General features: G+C 52.8%; 1 protein-coding gene across 3 annotated transcripts in view; it reads left to right on the top strand.

The window, feature by feature from the left end:
• The window catches only part of ACVR2B (activin A receptor type 2B), a 35,123-nt gene that overhangs the window by 10,062 nt on the left and 9,657 nt on the right, over nt 1-15,404 (top strand). For 2 of the 3 annotated variants that reach the window (XM_061127808.1, XM_061127807.1), the window contains exons 2-10: nt 10,556-10,763; nt 11,023-11,132; nt 11,287-11,438; nt 11,518-11,661; nt 12,182-12,325; nt 12,632-12,780; nt 14,292-14,406; nt 15,032-15,170; nt 15,261-15,391. In XM_061127808.1, the coding sequence (XP_060983791.1) occupies nt 10,556-10,763; nt 11,023-11,132; nt 11,287-11,438; nt 11,518-11,661; nt 12,182-12,325; nt 12,632-12,780; nt 14,292-14,406; nt 15,032-15,170; nt 15,261-15,391 (1,292 nt within the window). The remainder of the gene's footprint in view (nt 1-10,555; nt 10,764-11,022; nt 11,133-11,286; nt 11,439-11,517; nt 11,662-12,181; nt 12,326-12,631; nt 12,781-14,291; nt 14,407-15,031; nt 15,171-15,260; nt 15,392-15,404) is intronic. The other variant, XM_061127809.1, reaches the window with a different exon arrangement.

Genomic DNA, 15,404 nt, shown 5'->3' on the forward strand with positions numbered 1-15,404 from the left:
TCTATGGGCAGTCTTATTCACACTGGTGATCTCAGTTGCTGTGAATGTGTGGAGGTGTCCCCTTGAGGTATTATATATAGTCCTGAAAATATATTTAAAAACTGGGTCAAAGTAGATATGGAGGTTCCCCTCTTTTGATGATCAGGATCAACCCTCTTTCTGAAGGCACCTGGACAAGATGAACAAACAGAAAATGCCTCCCGTTGAAAGCTTTGCACAGCTAAGAAGATAGGGAATACCCACCGGCCAGGATCTGTGTGCCAGCAGAGGCCCTGGGTAGTGACTGTTACATCTGAGTCTGTTTTCAGTTCCACATGGGCAACTGAGAGGCCGAGCCTTGCACTTGACAGCCTTGTGGGGTGAGGAAGACAAGAATTGGAATTTTAAACAGAGGGTGAGTATAGTGAGTCCTTCTTTTTGGCTTGGGACCCCAAGATATAGAGTTGAGGGGGGAGCCAAAAGAAGACAAACTCTAAAGTGGGTTGAAGATGTTAGGTGGTAGAAATCATGTTGCTTCTCAGCTTTCTCTGCAGCCAGTTTAGGAGTCTGTGTGGCCATTGGCCACTCGTGTATTTGCTTTCCAGCTTCAGAAATTTACTTCTGTGGTTCTTTGCTGTTCCTTTTGTCTTTATGGGTTTATGCCTTAAAACCCTTTTCTTTGCTGTGGTTTTAGTGGGATTACAGGAGGGAGCAAAAATAACATTTGTGTATAATCCTTGACCTTTTATCTACAAGCTCTCTTGCCAGTGTCCTTCAGGAATGATGGACTCTGGAGAAAGGCAAGTGTTTTGGGGAATGGTCCTGGACCCTTGTTTTTTTTTTAATTGCTCATTTTAGTTTTGGCTGGGCTGCGTCTCCGTTGCTGCTCGGGCTTTTCTCTAGCTGCGGAGCACAGGGGCTGCTCTCCAGTTGCGCTGCTCGGGCTTCTCACTGCGGTGGCTTCTCTTGTGGAGCAGGGGCTCCAGGGTGCACGGGCTACAGTAGTTGTGGCTTCCAGGCTCCAGAGCGCAGGCTGAGTGGTTGTGTTGTACCAGCTTACTTGCTCCGTGGCATGTGAGCTGTTTCCTGATCAGGGACTGAACCCTTGTCTCCTGCACTGGCAGGCGGATTCTTTACCACTGAGCCACCAGGGAAACCCGCCACCCCACCCCACCTTGTTCTGTGGGTGGTGTTAGGGAATCGTTTACAAAGTCGAAGTTGAATGTGACTCGAGGTGACCTAGCTTCATTTCTTGTTCCGCTGGCACTAGTAAAGAGCCTGCCTGTCAGTGCAGGGAACGTAAGAGATTTGGGTTCCATCTCTGGGTGGGGAAGATCCCGTGGAGGAGGGCATGGCAGCACACTCCAGTGTTCTTGCCTGGAGAATTTTGTGGACAGAGGAGCCTGGTAGGCTGTAGTCCATAGGGTCTCAAAGAGTTGGATATGACTGAAGCGACTCAACTTGCAGGCTGGTAGAGCTCCTCTTGTCACCCTTGAAAATTGCTCCTGAACTTCCATTTCTGGCGATAATAGTGAAGAGAACAGCCAAAAAACCTCGTTATACAAGACACATGGAAATCCTGGATAATGTATGGCGAATATCCTTTTAAAATGTATATGCATAATTGCATGTATAAAAAAAGGGAGAAGCAAGAGTGGGCTGGAAACTAGAGCTGTACCCTTTCACTGGCTAAAGCTGCTTTTTCCTGAGGGACTTTGCCTCTCTACATATTTTAAAGATGTGGGTTTAGAAGCAGAGTGTGAGGCACAGGAGATAAGATGTGGAACTGAGACTGAGGCTCTCACATGATAAGACTTCTGCAGGGTTATTCTTCAGTGAAAGTATGGACCAGAGGGAACATTCTTTTGCTGATAAAGGGAATAGATAAATTGTTGATTTCTGGGGAGGTGGGTAGTTTCACTTGAGAATTTGTAACCATAGATCTGTGTGCTTCCATGAGCTTGGAGTTGAAGTTTATACCATCTGTGTTTCCTGGGAACCTGAAGTTGAATAATTACAGTGATTCCAGATTGGTAATGTCCTAGAGAATTTGGCAGAAGCAAAAATATGAATTATTTCTGGAAGTTTGCCCCCTCAAACTTGGCTTCACTTTTTATTCCCACAGAAAAGGCCGCCACTGAACATAAGTTCTGTATCCAAAAACAGAATCCAAAATTCCAAAACACACAGGGAAACAAGATTCCATGAGTGAAATCATCAAAAGTAACAAGTGGGATAAATAGATGTTCAGGAAGTTAAGTTATGGAGTTTATATAAGCTAGAAATTTGGAAGTATGACAAGGAATGGAAGTATCAAAATTGACCAAGAAGTTTTTTTTTTTTAAAGAGAACTTGTCGAAATAAAAAAATAGATTAATTGAATTTATAAATTAATTAGAACTGAGTAGCAAATTAGACCCAGCTAAAGAGAGAATTAATTAATTGGAAGTTAGATCTGTGGAATTATCTATAATGGTGTTTAGACACAGATTTGAAAAATATGAAAGCAGAGTTAAGAGACTGATCTGATGGTCTGATGCTTGTAACAGGAATGTCAGAACATAGAACAGGGAGATATAAATAGATGCGGGAGAAGTGGAAACAGTGACAGATTTTATTTTCTTGGGCTCCAAAATCACTACAGACGGTGATTGCAGCCACAAAATTAAAAGACTCTTGCTTGTTGGAAGAAAAACTGTGACACACCTTGACAGCATATTAAAAAGCAGAGACATCACTTTGCTGACAAAGGTCCATACAGTCTAAGCTGTGGTGTTTCAGTACTCATGGATGTGAGAGTTGGACCATAAAGAATGCTGAGCGCTGAAGAATTGATGCGTTCGAACTGTGGTGTTGGAGAACATTCTTGAGAGTCCCTTGGACAGCAAGGAGATTCAACCAGTCCATCCTAAAGGAAATCAACCCTAAATATTCATTGGAAGGACTGATGTTGAAGCTCCAATACTTTGGCCACCTGATAGGAAGAGCCAACTCTTTGGAAAAGACCCTGATGCTGGGAATGATTGAGGGCAGGAGGAAAAGGGGGCAACAGAGGGTGAGCTGGTTGGATGGCATCACTGACTCGATGGACATGCATTTGAGCAAACTCTGGGAGATAGAGAAGGACGGGGAAGCCTTGTGTGCTGCAGTTCATGGGGTCACAGAGTTGGACACGACTTAGCGGCTGAGCAACAACAGCAAAGAATTTTTCAGAGTCAGTGAAAGATGTGAATCATCAGATTAAATGCACATTCCCCTGAGCAGTATGGCAACTCACTGCAGTATTCTTGCCTGGAGAATCCCACAGACAGAGGAGCCTGGCAGGCTGCAGTCCATGGGGACACAACTGAAGCGACTTAGCACATAACTGCATAAGCCCATGCCTCTGAGCAGTACAAATAAATTTAAATGTATGGCTCTTTAGTGAAATTGCAAGAAGCAGATCTAAGAAAGCAACCAGAGGGAAAAGACAGAATATCTACAAAGTTAAACTAATCATAGACTTTTCTGCAGTAATGGTGAAAGCCAGAAGACAGTGGAATAACACCTTCAAGATGGTGAGAGGAAATAACTCAACCTAAAAGTTTATGTTCTTCTAAACTGTCAGTTAGGAAAAAGAACAAAATCAGTTAGGAAAAAGAACAAAATGACATTTTCGGAGAGATAAATCAAGGCTTCTTTATCCAAAGATCTGTACTGAAGGAAGGTGTTCTGTGGGAAGGACAGTGGTCCTGGAAGGACGAGTGGAGTTCCAGAATGAATGGGCGTGCAGACAGACAGAGGAATGTATGGACTGAGAAGGAGATGCTGACTGTGTAAAACCCGAATATCATCTGCTTTGGGAGGCAGATAAGAAGATGAACAATCAATTACATGTGGAACACAAATATTATGTTAAACTAAGTTAATGTAGGTTGGACAGAGGTAATTAGAACAGCGAAGTTCCAATAAGGGATAGGAGAGATGTTGATTAACTTTCGGCTTTTAGCATAAATGTACATGTTAAAACTTAAAGGTTTGCCTATAATGGAATGTGCATTACTTCCACACCAGAAGTGGCTGAAATAATGGAATTTAAAGCATACATCTATTTGGCTGGGCCAGGTGTTAGTTGCAGCACTTGGGATTTTTAATTGCGGCATGTAGGATCTAATTCCCTGACCAGGGATCAGACCTAGTCCCCCTGCATTGGGAGCAAGTAGTCTTGGCCACTGGACCACCAGGGAAGTCCCTGAAATAATGGGATCTAAAAAAGATAATCTAAAGGTGGTAACAGTAGAGAGAAAACAAATTCAAGCGTTGCTGTTCAGTCGCCAAGCTGTGTCCAACTCTTTGCAGCCCCGTGGACTGCAGCATGCTAGGCTTCCCTGTCCTTCACTATCTCTCGGAATTTGCCCAAACTCATGTCCATTGAGTTGGTAGTGCCATCCAGCTATCTAATCCTTTGTTGCTCCCTTCTCCTCCTGCCCTTAATCATTCCCAGCATGAGGATCTTTTCCTGTGAGGCGGCTCTTCACATCAGGTGGCCAAAGTGTTGGAGCCTCAGCGTTAGGATCAGTCTTTCCAATGGATATTCAGGGTTGATTTCCTTTAGGATTGGCTGGTTTGATCTCCTTGCAATCAAAGGGACTTCTCCAGCACCACAGTTCGAAAGCATCAGTTCTCTGGCACTTAGCCTTCTTTATGGTCCTGCTCTCACATCTGTACCATGACTGTGGGAGAAACCATAGTTTGGACTATACAGACCTTTGTCAGCAAAGTGATATCTCTGCTTTTTAATACGTTGTCTTGGTTTGTCGTAGCTTTCCTTCCAAGGAGCAAGCATCTTTTAATTTTATGGCTGCAGTCACTGTCTGTAGTGATTTGGAGCCCAAGAAAATAAAAATCTGTCACTGATTCTACTTTTTCACCTTCTATTTGCCATGAAGTGATGGAAACGGAGTCTATGATCTTCATTTCTTGAATGTTGAGTTTTAAGCCAGCTTTTCCACTCCTCTTTCACCTTCATCAAGAGGCTGCTTAGTTCTTCTTCACTTTCTGCCATTAGAGTGGTATATCATCTGCATAGCTGAGGTTGTTGATACTTCTGCCAGCAATCTTGATTCCAGCTTGAGATTCATCCAGCCCAGCATTTCACATGATGTACTCTGCATATAAGTTAAATAAGCAGGGTGACAATATACAGGTGTTGTACTCCTTTCCCAGTTTTGAACCAGTCTGTTGTTCCACGTCTGGTTCTAACTGTTGCTTCTTGATTTGCATATAGGTTTCTCAGGAGACAGATAAGGTGGTCTGTTATTCCCATCTCTTTTAAGAATTTTCCACAGTTTGTTGTGATTCAAAGACTTTAGCATAGTCAATGAAGCAGATGTTTTTCTGGAATTCTCTTTGGAATTCTCTTGCTTTCTCTATGATCCAACAGATGTTGACAGTTTGATTTCTAGTTCTTCTGCCTTTTCTAAATTCAACTTGCACATCTGGAAGTTCTCAGGTGACATACTGCTGAAGCCTAGTTCGAAGGATTTTGAGCAGGACCTTGCTAGCATGTGAAACAAGCGCAGTTGTGCGGTAGATTGGACGTTGTTTGGCACTGCCCTTTGGAAATGGAGTGTCCTGTGGCCACTGCTGAGTTTTCCAATTTTGCTGACATAGTAAGTGCAGCACTTCAACAGCATCATCTTTTAGGATTTGAAATAGCTCAGCTAGAATTTCCTCACCTCCACCAGCTTTGTTCGTACTAGCATTTCCTGAGGCCCACTTGAGGCTGTCCGGCTCTAGGTGAGTGATCACACCATCGTGGTTGTCTGTGTCATTAGACCTTTTTTTGTTTTATTCTTCTGGGTATTCTTGCCACCTCTTCTTAATCTCTTCTGCTTCTGTTAGGTCCTTACCATTTCTGTCCTTCAATTGTGCCCATCCTTGCATGAAATGTTCCCTTGATATTTCCAGTTTCTTGAACATAGTGGCTCTTGTAATGGGCCTGGATTCTGGGGCTTCTTTTGGCCGTGCTGGGTCTTCGTTGCTGGGCACAGGCTTTCTCTAGTTGCGGCAGGTGGGGTCTACTCCAGTTGCAGTGTGCGGACCTCTCATTGCGGTGGCTTCTCTTGTCATGAAACACAGGCTCTAGAGCGTGTAGCTTCAGTAGTTCTGGTGTACGGGCTTAGTTGCTCCGCAGCATATGGAATCTTCCTGGACCCAGGATTCAATTTTAGATCAAAGACAGTATTAGATTGAGTTTGGATAAAAAAAGGTACAGAAAGATTTGAAGTGCGAGTTGGATAAAGATAAATTGGGAAAATACTAACTACAAGAAATGTCATATAGCTGTGTCAGTGTCACATTAAAGTAGGCTTTCTGGCAAGGAGCAAGCAAACAAATGAACGGGGTTATTTTGTAGTAAGAAAAGTTTTATTGGAATATATAAAAAATTTCTATAACCCAAAGGAGAAGCAGCCCAGCGGAAAAATGGGAAAGGATGTGAACAGGCAGTTTTCAGAAGGGGCTGACAAACACACACACGACCATTCTCACAAGCAGTTAGGAGATGGGGATCACAACCATGACGTCCGGTTTCACCCTGACCGGGTTAGCACATCGCAGGGGCTGAGGGTGTGGCTCAGTGGGGCTGGAGTCTCTTGGGCACGTACAGTGGTACATCCACGTGGGGGAACAGTGTGACTGTGTCCAGGAGTTGGAGATGCTCATCCCTGTGTCCCCCCATCTCTGACCTCTAACCTGTGGGGCATCCCCTAGAGGAACACCCGCTCATGAGAAAACGCACAGGAGAGGGCCCCGGGAGGGGTCCACGGCGGCAGGGCTTATATCAGCAAATGTTGGAAATGACCTAAAGGTCCGACAGGAGGATGGACCGGAGGCTGTGGTCAGGCCGTACAGTGAGCTGTTCTCTAACCCTGAGCGTAGAGGGGTCGCAGAGCAGGTGAAGAGGGTACGTACTCCACAGTGAGGCGGCCCTGGGCTCAAAACCTGGTTTTGACACTTAGTAAATATCTTGGGTAGAGTTATTCTCTTGAGTGGGAGAAGTTCAGAGACAGACGTAGTCCAGTTCGGGACTCTCTTCTGCCTCTTGTGTGTGTGTGTGTCATTGCACAGAGCGTGCACACATGTGTGCGCGTGTCTGATGCTCCAGCCCTCCTCCTCACCTCCACTTAGGTTCCCTTTATCCCTCACACACCAGCCATCCTACTCTGGTCATGGGGAAGATGGTGAAGAGCATCCTGTGTGGACCGGGGGAGGCGGAGTCACAAACTCAGATCTGGACATTGTCGCTGGGCGCCCCCACCTTCAGGGCCCTCCTTGGCTGCTCTGGAGGAGCCTGCGGTGACAGCGGGCGCTCAGCTAAGGGCAGGTCCCTCCGACGGGGCAGGGTGAGGGGAGCCCAGAGCACGGCCTTCAGGGAAGGGAGCCTGACCCCTGTGCGCTTGTGTGGTGGTGGGAGGGGTGCCTCTCGTCTCTGCGCAGACCTGGAGGCTGGACGATGCGGGAGATGGCTGGGCTTGCCTCACCTGGCCGCCTCTCTGGTGGCTCCTTCAGGGAGCCGGGGGTGGTGAGCTGGTGCAGGGGGCCTGAGGTGGGTGGGTGCTGGCTGGCATCCCATTCTCACCCCTCTACAGTGTAGGGGGACTGCGCCCACAGGGAGGCGGGGCTGTTGAGGGAGCCTCAGGAACCATGGGCAGAGTGCAGCGGCCGGCTGGCTCCTGGGGTCTGTGGTACCACTGAGAGCTGCTGGCTGAGCTGAATGTTCCCCAGACCCAGAGCCCGGGGGACTCCAGGGGAGGCGTGGCTGCTCCGGCTGCACCCCCTACCTCCAAGGTCTACCTCAGGCCTCCAGCCCGCGCTATCCCCATTGGATTTCCCCCTTGTTTCCCCAGGTGCAAGTTGGGTGCATCCAAGGCCAGCTGGCCTGGGAAACAGACCTTGCGTGTCAGAGCCCCTCCGTTCAGGTTCATCCTGCTCTCAGCTCGTGGGTTCTGAGTGGAATCTGCGTGTACTCTTTCTTTAGGTGGTTCTGTGTGTCCAGGATTGGGCTTTCCATGTCTCGCCCGGACTGGGAGCTTGGGGAGCAGCAGGGGTGGCTTCCCACCGGGGTTTAGACCCCTTGGAGCATAAGGACCGCCTCGTGCTTGTATGCCTGTTTCCTTGAGAGGCTAGTGCTTGGGTTGGCTGGTGCTCGGGGTAAAACGAACCCCTTACCCTCATGTCTTCGGGGGAGGTGCCCCTCTGGGCTCTGAGGCAGCAAGTGGGGGCACAGCTGCTTCTCCTGCCGGGATGGGTGAGTGGGCGGGGGCCGGGGGAGCCTCCTGTGTAGGGGCCCCGGCTGTGTGAGTGTGGGCAGGAGCCCTGTGTCTATTAAAAGGCGGAGGCGGCCTTGCGGTTGGAGTGTTGCCAGAGGCTATAAATAGCTGAGTGTGTGCAGGAGGAGTGCCAGGGAGGAGGGAGGAGGGGGATTCCTCTCCAGCTGGCAGCAGAGTCTGGGAGTGGGGGGGCCTGGAGCCTCCCGGTCTCCCCGAGTCCCCCGGGGGCTCTGAGTACAAAGCTCTTGCAGGTGTCGGTGTGCACCCCTCAGCCTGACGGGGCGGGGGGATTGTGCTGTGACGAAATGGCGTTGGTCGTGGGGAGGGGTCTGACTCTAATATAACAGTGATGGGGCCAGGCATTGTTCTCACTTAAAATGCAATAACTCAAGTCATTCTTGGGACAGCCAAGGAAGTGGGTTCGTTAGCATCCCCTTCACACGAGTGGGGAAACAGAGGCACGAGGTGGGTGGGGCGCTTGCCGGGAGGCGTCTGAACCAGTACCTGAGTGGGGTCGAGGCCCCTTTTTTTCAGTTGGTGTGTGGGGTTCCCCGGGTGGCGCTAGTAGTAAGGGACCGCCTGCCAGTGCGGGAGGCGCTGGAGACGTGAGTTCCATCCCTGGGTCAGGAAGATCCCCTAGAGGAGGGCATGGCAACCCACTCCAGTGTTCTTGGGACAGAGGAGCCTGGCAGGCTGCAGTCCATGGGGTCACAAAGAATCAAACACACTGAGCGACTTAGCACGCATGCACGTGTAGGAGGCTCTTGTCAGGTGCGGGTCCGTGGACATCCTGAGCCCCAGGCCTTACCTGCAGCCTTGAGATTCGGAGTTCCCAGCCCTGCTGGCATGGGCCTGCTCACAGTAGTGGCCAGAGGGGTCCCGGCCTGGTCAGCAGCCTGGAGAGAGGAGCTGGGCCAAGGGACGCTCTTGCTGTCTGGTGACTTCTCTTGTTCGGGCTCCCAGCTTTGTACGGGGTGTGGAGGCTTGTTGTCTGAGCGGAGGTGGACCCTAGGGCTGGGGCTGCAGGCTGCGGCCATCCCTCGTTTTCCCCTACTTTGACAATCCAGCTCCAGCCTAGAGAGGACTATGTCCTTCTGTCTGATTATTGGTCCGTCCTTCCTTCGGCACCTCTGCCCATCTCTCCAGCCTGTGTCTGGACCTGGTTTTAGCACTCAAGACAGTTCAAGGTTTCTGCTGTCAAAGCATCAGCTTTGCAGTCCTGTGTGGGAAGCCTGACATTTAAGAAGCAATCATCAAGCGCATTTGTCATGTTTTGTTTCTTATATGAGTGTTTATTATGTTATTGTCTCTGGGGGGATTATCTTTGGTTGCATTATTTTTATACTTTTTGAATGTCTGGAATAACCCTTTAAACAGCAAGAGGCAATTAGTCACGGGGGATAAATGAGGTGATGGAAGAAGTGCAAAGGCCTGTGGAAGTGGAGAGTAATTGGCCTGGCCTCCAGGGAGAGAGAAGTGCCAACATTTAAAGGAGAAAGTGGGGAACGTCTTGCGGCCAGAGGTAGTAACTTGTGTGATGCCTGGAAGCCGAGCATATTCAAGAGCCTGGCAATGTTGTGTGCTGCAGTCTGGGGAAGGAAGGTGGGGTTGTGCCCAGCACCCTGTCTGTAGCCCGGCTTGCAGGTCTGGCCCATAGGTCACCAGTCTCTGAGGACTCCCACTAGATTTGCTGCCATGGATGCAGTGGGTCCCGTGTGCCCTCTGGATCGGGGGCTTTGCAGAGTATGCAGCCACCGATGCTGCTGCAGGTGGGCAGGGGGAGGGGGGGTGTGTAGGCATCGTTGGTACCAGCCTGGGCCCTGCCGCAGCGTTTGGTCTCCTAGGTCCACCCCATTCCCTCAGCCCCGCCTCCCACTGGCAGAGATGCTCTGAGACAAGACAGAGACATGGACAGGAAGCTGCGTGCCTAGTTTCTCTGTAGTGGTCCCCGAGTTTTGCACAGAACCACCTGGGACAAAGAGGGAGGTTAAAAACACAGATCGGGCACCCGCTCCAGTTGGAGGGGTCTGGGCTGGGCCCAGGAGTAGACATGTCTAGCATCACCCTCCCGCCCCACTCCAACACACACGGCGATTCTGACATGCCTGGGGTCGAGGGCCCCTGCTGCGGTGCAGGGCGGCATCCCGGAGCCCCCGTGTTGGCCGAGCCCTCCCTGTGCCCCCGGCTGCCAGTCTGAGCCCGCCCCTCCTCCTCCACCCCACGGCCCAGGGCGGCTCAGCAGCAGCTCCCTCCCCCGGGCGCAGGTTCTGGGCGCGGGGAGGCCGAGACGCGGGAGTGCATCTACTACAACGCCAACTGGGAGCTGGAGCGCACCAACCAGAGCGGCCTGGAGCGCTGCGAGGGCGAGCAGGACAAGCGGCTGCACTGCTACGCCTCCTGGCGCAACAGCTCGGGCACCATCGAGCTCGTCAAGAAAGGCTGCTGGCTGGACGACTTCAACTGCTACGACAGGTGCCGGAGCCCCCGAGGCCGGGTGTCGAGTCCACACGGGCTCTCGCCGGGTCCCAGCCCTCCCAGGTTTTGAGGTCCCCAGTGATGCTGGAGGAGGGCGTCCACCCTTGGATCCCCCTCCTGACCCTGGGTCCCGCTTCCGGGGAGCCCAGCCTCCACAGTTCCCCATAGGGATCTCTGTCTGTGGGGAGGGGTTTGCTGGGCCGCCCTGGGGAGTCTGTCCCTCAGCCGAGTTGTGGATGGGAAACCGTGCCTCCAGGCAGGAGTGCGTGGCCACTGAGGAGAACCCCCAGGTGTACTTCTGCTGCTGCGAAGGCAACTTCTGCAACGAGCGCTTCACCCACCTGCCCGAGGCGGGCGGCCCAGAAGGTGAGGGCGTGGGGGGAGCAGATGTGGGCTGGCTTTGGCCCCCCGATGCTCGGCTTCTGCGTGGGGTGGGGAGTGGCTGCAGGGGTCTCTGGTCTGGCCCTGGAGGTGTGCAGGCAGGCAGACTGTGTGACGCTGGGCTCCGTGTGTCCCCCAGTCACGTACGAGCCACCGCCGCCAGCCCCCACCCTGCTCACTGTGCTGGCCTACTCGCTGCTGCCCATCGGGGGCCTCTCTCTCATTGTCCTGCTGGCCTTCTGGATGTACCGACATCGCAAGCCCCCCTATGGCCACGTGGACATCCATGAGGTGAGACGGGGCTGGCTCGGGGTGGGGCGGGGTAGATCCTATTCAAGGCCAGATCCTGTTAAGCCCTCTATCTCCCCAGGACCCTGGACCTCCACCCCCGTCGCCTCTGGTGGGCCTGAAGCCGCTGCAACTGCTGGAGATCAAGGCTCGGGGGCGCTTTGGTTGTGTCTGGAAGGCGCAGCTCATGAACGACTTTGTGGCTGTCAAGATCTTCCCACTCCAGGTGCGTGTCTGCCTGTGGGGGGTCTGGTCGTCTGGCTGGGGCCTGAGCCCTCCTGCCCAAGAGCAGTCCGTATCCTGTGCAAGCGGGGTGCGAGAGGAATGGGCCGCATTGCAGTGTCAGCGTTTACCGTGGGCCTAGGGTAGGGCTTTGCGAAGCCTTGATTTGCAGAACTTCGGTCCACCCTGGTTTTGAGGGTTTTGTTTTGACATCAGGTTCTGCTTAGAGGCCCTGGACACCAGGCTAATGGAGCCATTGTACAGGACACTTGGCACAAGCAGGCCTGTTCTGCTTCTCGTTGGCTGGGTGGTCCTGGGCCACTCATTTCTGTCACTCTGGACCTCAGTCCCCCCCTGCCGTAAATCCGGTGCTGGCCGCGGTGATCTCAGGGCTCACCGCTGGCCTGTGGTCCTTGGCCTGGCTCAGTCCTGCTCTGCCCCCTGACAGGCTGAGGTTGGGAGCGGGTGGGAAGCCGCCAGGAGGTGTGGCTACGGTGGGGTTCAGCCGCGCCCCCCTGCTTCAGGACAAGCAGTCGTGGCAGAGTGAACGGGAGATCTTCAGCACGCCTGGCATGAAGCATGAGAACCTGCTGCAGTTCATTGCCGCGGAGAAGCGCGGCTCCAACCTGGAGGTGGAGCTGTGGCTCATCACGGCCTTCCACGACAAGGTGAGCCTCGCCCCGTGGACCCTGCTCCCCCGCGGGGTGACCGTGGGCCCCACGTGGGTGGTGTGGACACGAGGGTCTGCAGGAAGAACCCCTCTCCCTGGGATCAGCTTTTGCAAACAGGAGTAGTGACTTCATGATTATCCCTGTCTGACACCACCCGCTTCCCAAGCCCTCCTGACCTCGTCGGTGCCAGCCTCCCGGGGGGGAGCTCAGCCACCTGGCCCAGGGTATGGCCCTCTGGGGGTTACGGCCCTCCGGGGCAGGGCGGGGTCCTGCCCACGTGCGGAGCCTGCGCTGTCTCCTTAGGGCTCCCTCACGGATTACCTCAAGGGGAACATCGTCACGTGGAGTGAGCTGTGTCACGTGGCGGAGACCATGTCCAGAGGCCTCTCGTACCTGCATGAGGACGTGCCCTGGTGCCGGGGCGAGGGCCACAAGCCGTCTATCGCCCACAGGTACTGGCTAGCAGTCGCCCTCTCTTCTCGGCCCGGAGCCGCAGAGAGGGCTGGAGGGTGAGGGCGGGGCCCGGGGGGGTCTCAGCCTCATAAACACGCCTGGCTGCTCTGTGGTGTGTCAGAGGCAGCCACACAAAACCCGGCCCACCAGGCCCTTCCCCCGTCTTCCCCCCTTGTCCGCTCAGGCTGTGGTCCTGCAAGCTGGTTCTCTGGTGCCCTCCAGTGGCCACAGAAGGAAGTGCTGACTCTGTCCCTGGTTGGAGTTCTGTGTGTTGATCCTTGCTGTATTAGAGCATACATATCCTGTTAATTCACTCAGAGCCTCTGGAAAACTCTGTAGTCCTGGGAGAATGAGCTTTAAGAAGGGCAAATAACAGATTATTATGAAAGGAGTGTTAACCTTGCAGATCCCCTGAAACAGTCTCGGGGATTCTCTGGCGTCCTTGGATGGTGCTTTGAGAGCCGGTCTGTCTGGTTACCTTCTCATCACAGTGGCACTCCTCTAAACACTCCGAAATGCCAAGTCATTTAAGCCTCGTAACTGCTCTGTGAGAAAGTACTGTTTTTCCCAGCCCTGCTTACAGGTGAAGGAACAGCAGCACAGAAAAGAGGACTTAGTTTAGTGTGGTTCCCTGACTGTGAGGGAGTCTCAGATTCTGGGGTTCAAAGCTGAAGGGCCCAATGGGAATAACATTAATGACATAGGGTGTGGACTGTATGAAATTACCATTTTCGTAGGTCAAACACAGTTGAATGTTGACTCTTCCATAGGGTCCAGCCTGACACTCGTGCATAGTAAGTGTGCCAGGGATGGCCCTAAGCATTTGTCCATCAGTTTAGTCCTCACAGTAAGGCTGAGACAGGCATGAGGAAGTTGAGGACCGGCTAGGGAAAGGCAGGGCTGAGTGCAACCCCAGCACCCACTCCGCCACCTCCAGAGCTGCCCAACCTTTCTGGCAGCAGGGACCAGTTTTGTGGAAGACAGTTTTTCTACGGACTGGGGTGAGGGTGGTTTGAAAGGTGGATTTAAACATGTTATTTACGGTGTACTTTATTTTTGTTGTTACTATATTGGCTCCACCCCAGATCATCGGGTGTTAGATCGTGGAGGTTGGGGACCTCTGCCCTGCAGCCTGCTCAGAATCAGGCACATTCGTTGAAACTTCTCTTCTCACATCCCAGACGGTGTAAATTCTGGCCAGGAAACTCACATCCCCAGCTGCAGTGCCCCTCCGCAAACCCTCTGAGAACGTGAGGGCCGGCCTTTGATGCTGGGGACTGGACGGGGGTTGGCATTGCTTTGACAGCTCTGGTGGAAGTGCAGTCAGGGATTCTCACGCCGATGGAGGGGAGTGTCCTCAAGCTGCCCGCCCGTGTGGCTTCGTGGAACTCTACCTGGTGCAGACCCCGCTCCCCACAGAGTGGGATGGGCCCTGGCTTAGGGCTCTGGAAGTCCAGGTGGGAAGGCAGGAGCACAGGTTCAGCTCCGTCTCAGTCCACTGTCTCCACAGGGACTTTAAGAGCAAGAATGTGTTGCTGAAGAGTGATCTCACTGCTGTGCTGGCTGACTTTGGCCTGGCTGTTCGGTTTGAGCCAGGGAAACCTCCGGGGGACACTCACGGGCAGGTGACGAGCCTCGGGGTAGAAGGTGGGGTTGGACGCTGCCGCTCTGGTGTCAGCTGGCCGGGGACAGGGGTCACCCCGTGGGCCCAGAGTTTCCCGAGAGCCCCAGGGGCGGCGCTCTCGCTTTACCAGTAGGGAGGTGAGGCCTGGAGGGGGCATGGCTTCCTGCGCCGGTCAGCAAGAAACAGATCTCCCTCCCCTCTTTCAGTTGTAATTATTAAACAAGGTGAAAATAATATAATAAGTATATATTAAGAATCCAAATCAAAAACCTAGAGATAAAGTAACCTAAAGTTAAACCTGAGCGGATCATCCTAAAACAACTGCTGTTAATATTTGGAGCTATTCTCCCCCTTCTGATTTTGGTGTCAGTCTCAGTAAAATATGCGTTATCTGTGGAGCCCCTTGTGGTGTTGAGGGAGTAAAGAGGCAGCAGTTCTGTGGTCGATTACTACTGTCCGGAGTGGTACTTCAGTCATTGCATCGTGCCCCTTGGAGGCCCCCATGACCACCGGGGACAGTGGTCATTGTCGATGGCCCTGCTGTGCACACGGGATGTAGCTCCCATGTCCTGTGAGTGCAGCCGTGCATGCTCAGTGACCATAGCCCCTCCCCTGTCCTCACGCAGGTGGGCACGCGGCGGTACATGGCCCCTGAGGTGCTCGAGGGAGCCATCAACTTCCAGAGAGACGCCTTTCTGCGCATCGACATGTACGCCATGGGGCTGGTGCTGTGGGAGCTCGTGTCCCGCTGCAAAGCTGCCGACGGTGAGCAGGGCAGGCGCCCCGAGCGTGCTGGGCGTGCTGGGGGAGGAGTGGGGCACTCGGGTGACCCCCGGGACTCACCTTCTCCTCCAGGACCTGTGGATGAGTACATGCTGCCTTTTGAGGAGGAGATCGGCCAGCACCCGTCACTGGAGGAGCTGCAGGAGGTGGTGGTGCACAAGAAGATGCGGCCCGCCATCAAGGATCACTGGCTTACACACCCGGTGAGGGGTCGGT

The sequence above is a fragment of the Dama dama genome, chromosome 24 (assembly GCF_033118175.1).
Source record: "Dama dama isolate Ldn47 chromosome 24, ASM3311817v1, whole genome shotgun sequence".
NCBI classification, from domain to species: Eukaryota; Metazoa; Chordata; class Mammalia; order Artiodactyla; family Cervidae; genus Dama; species Dama dama.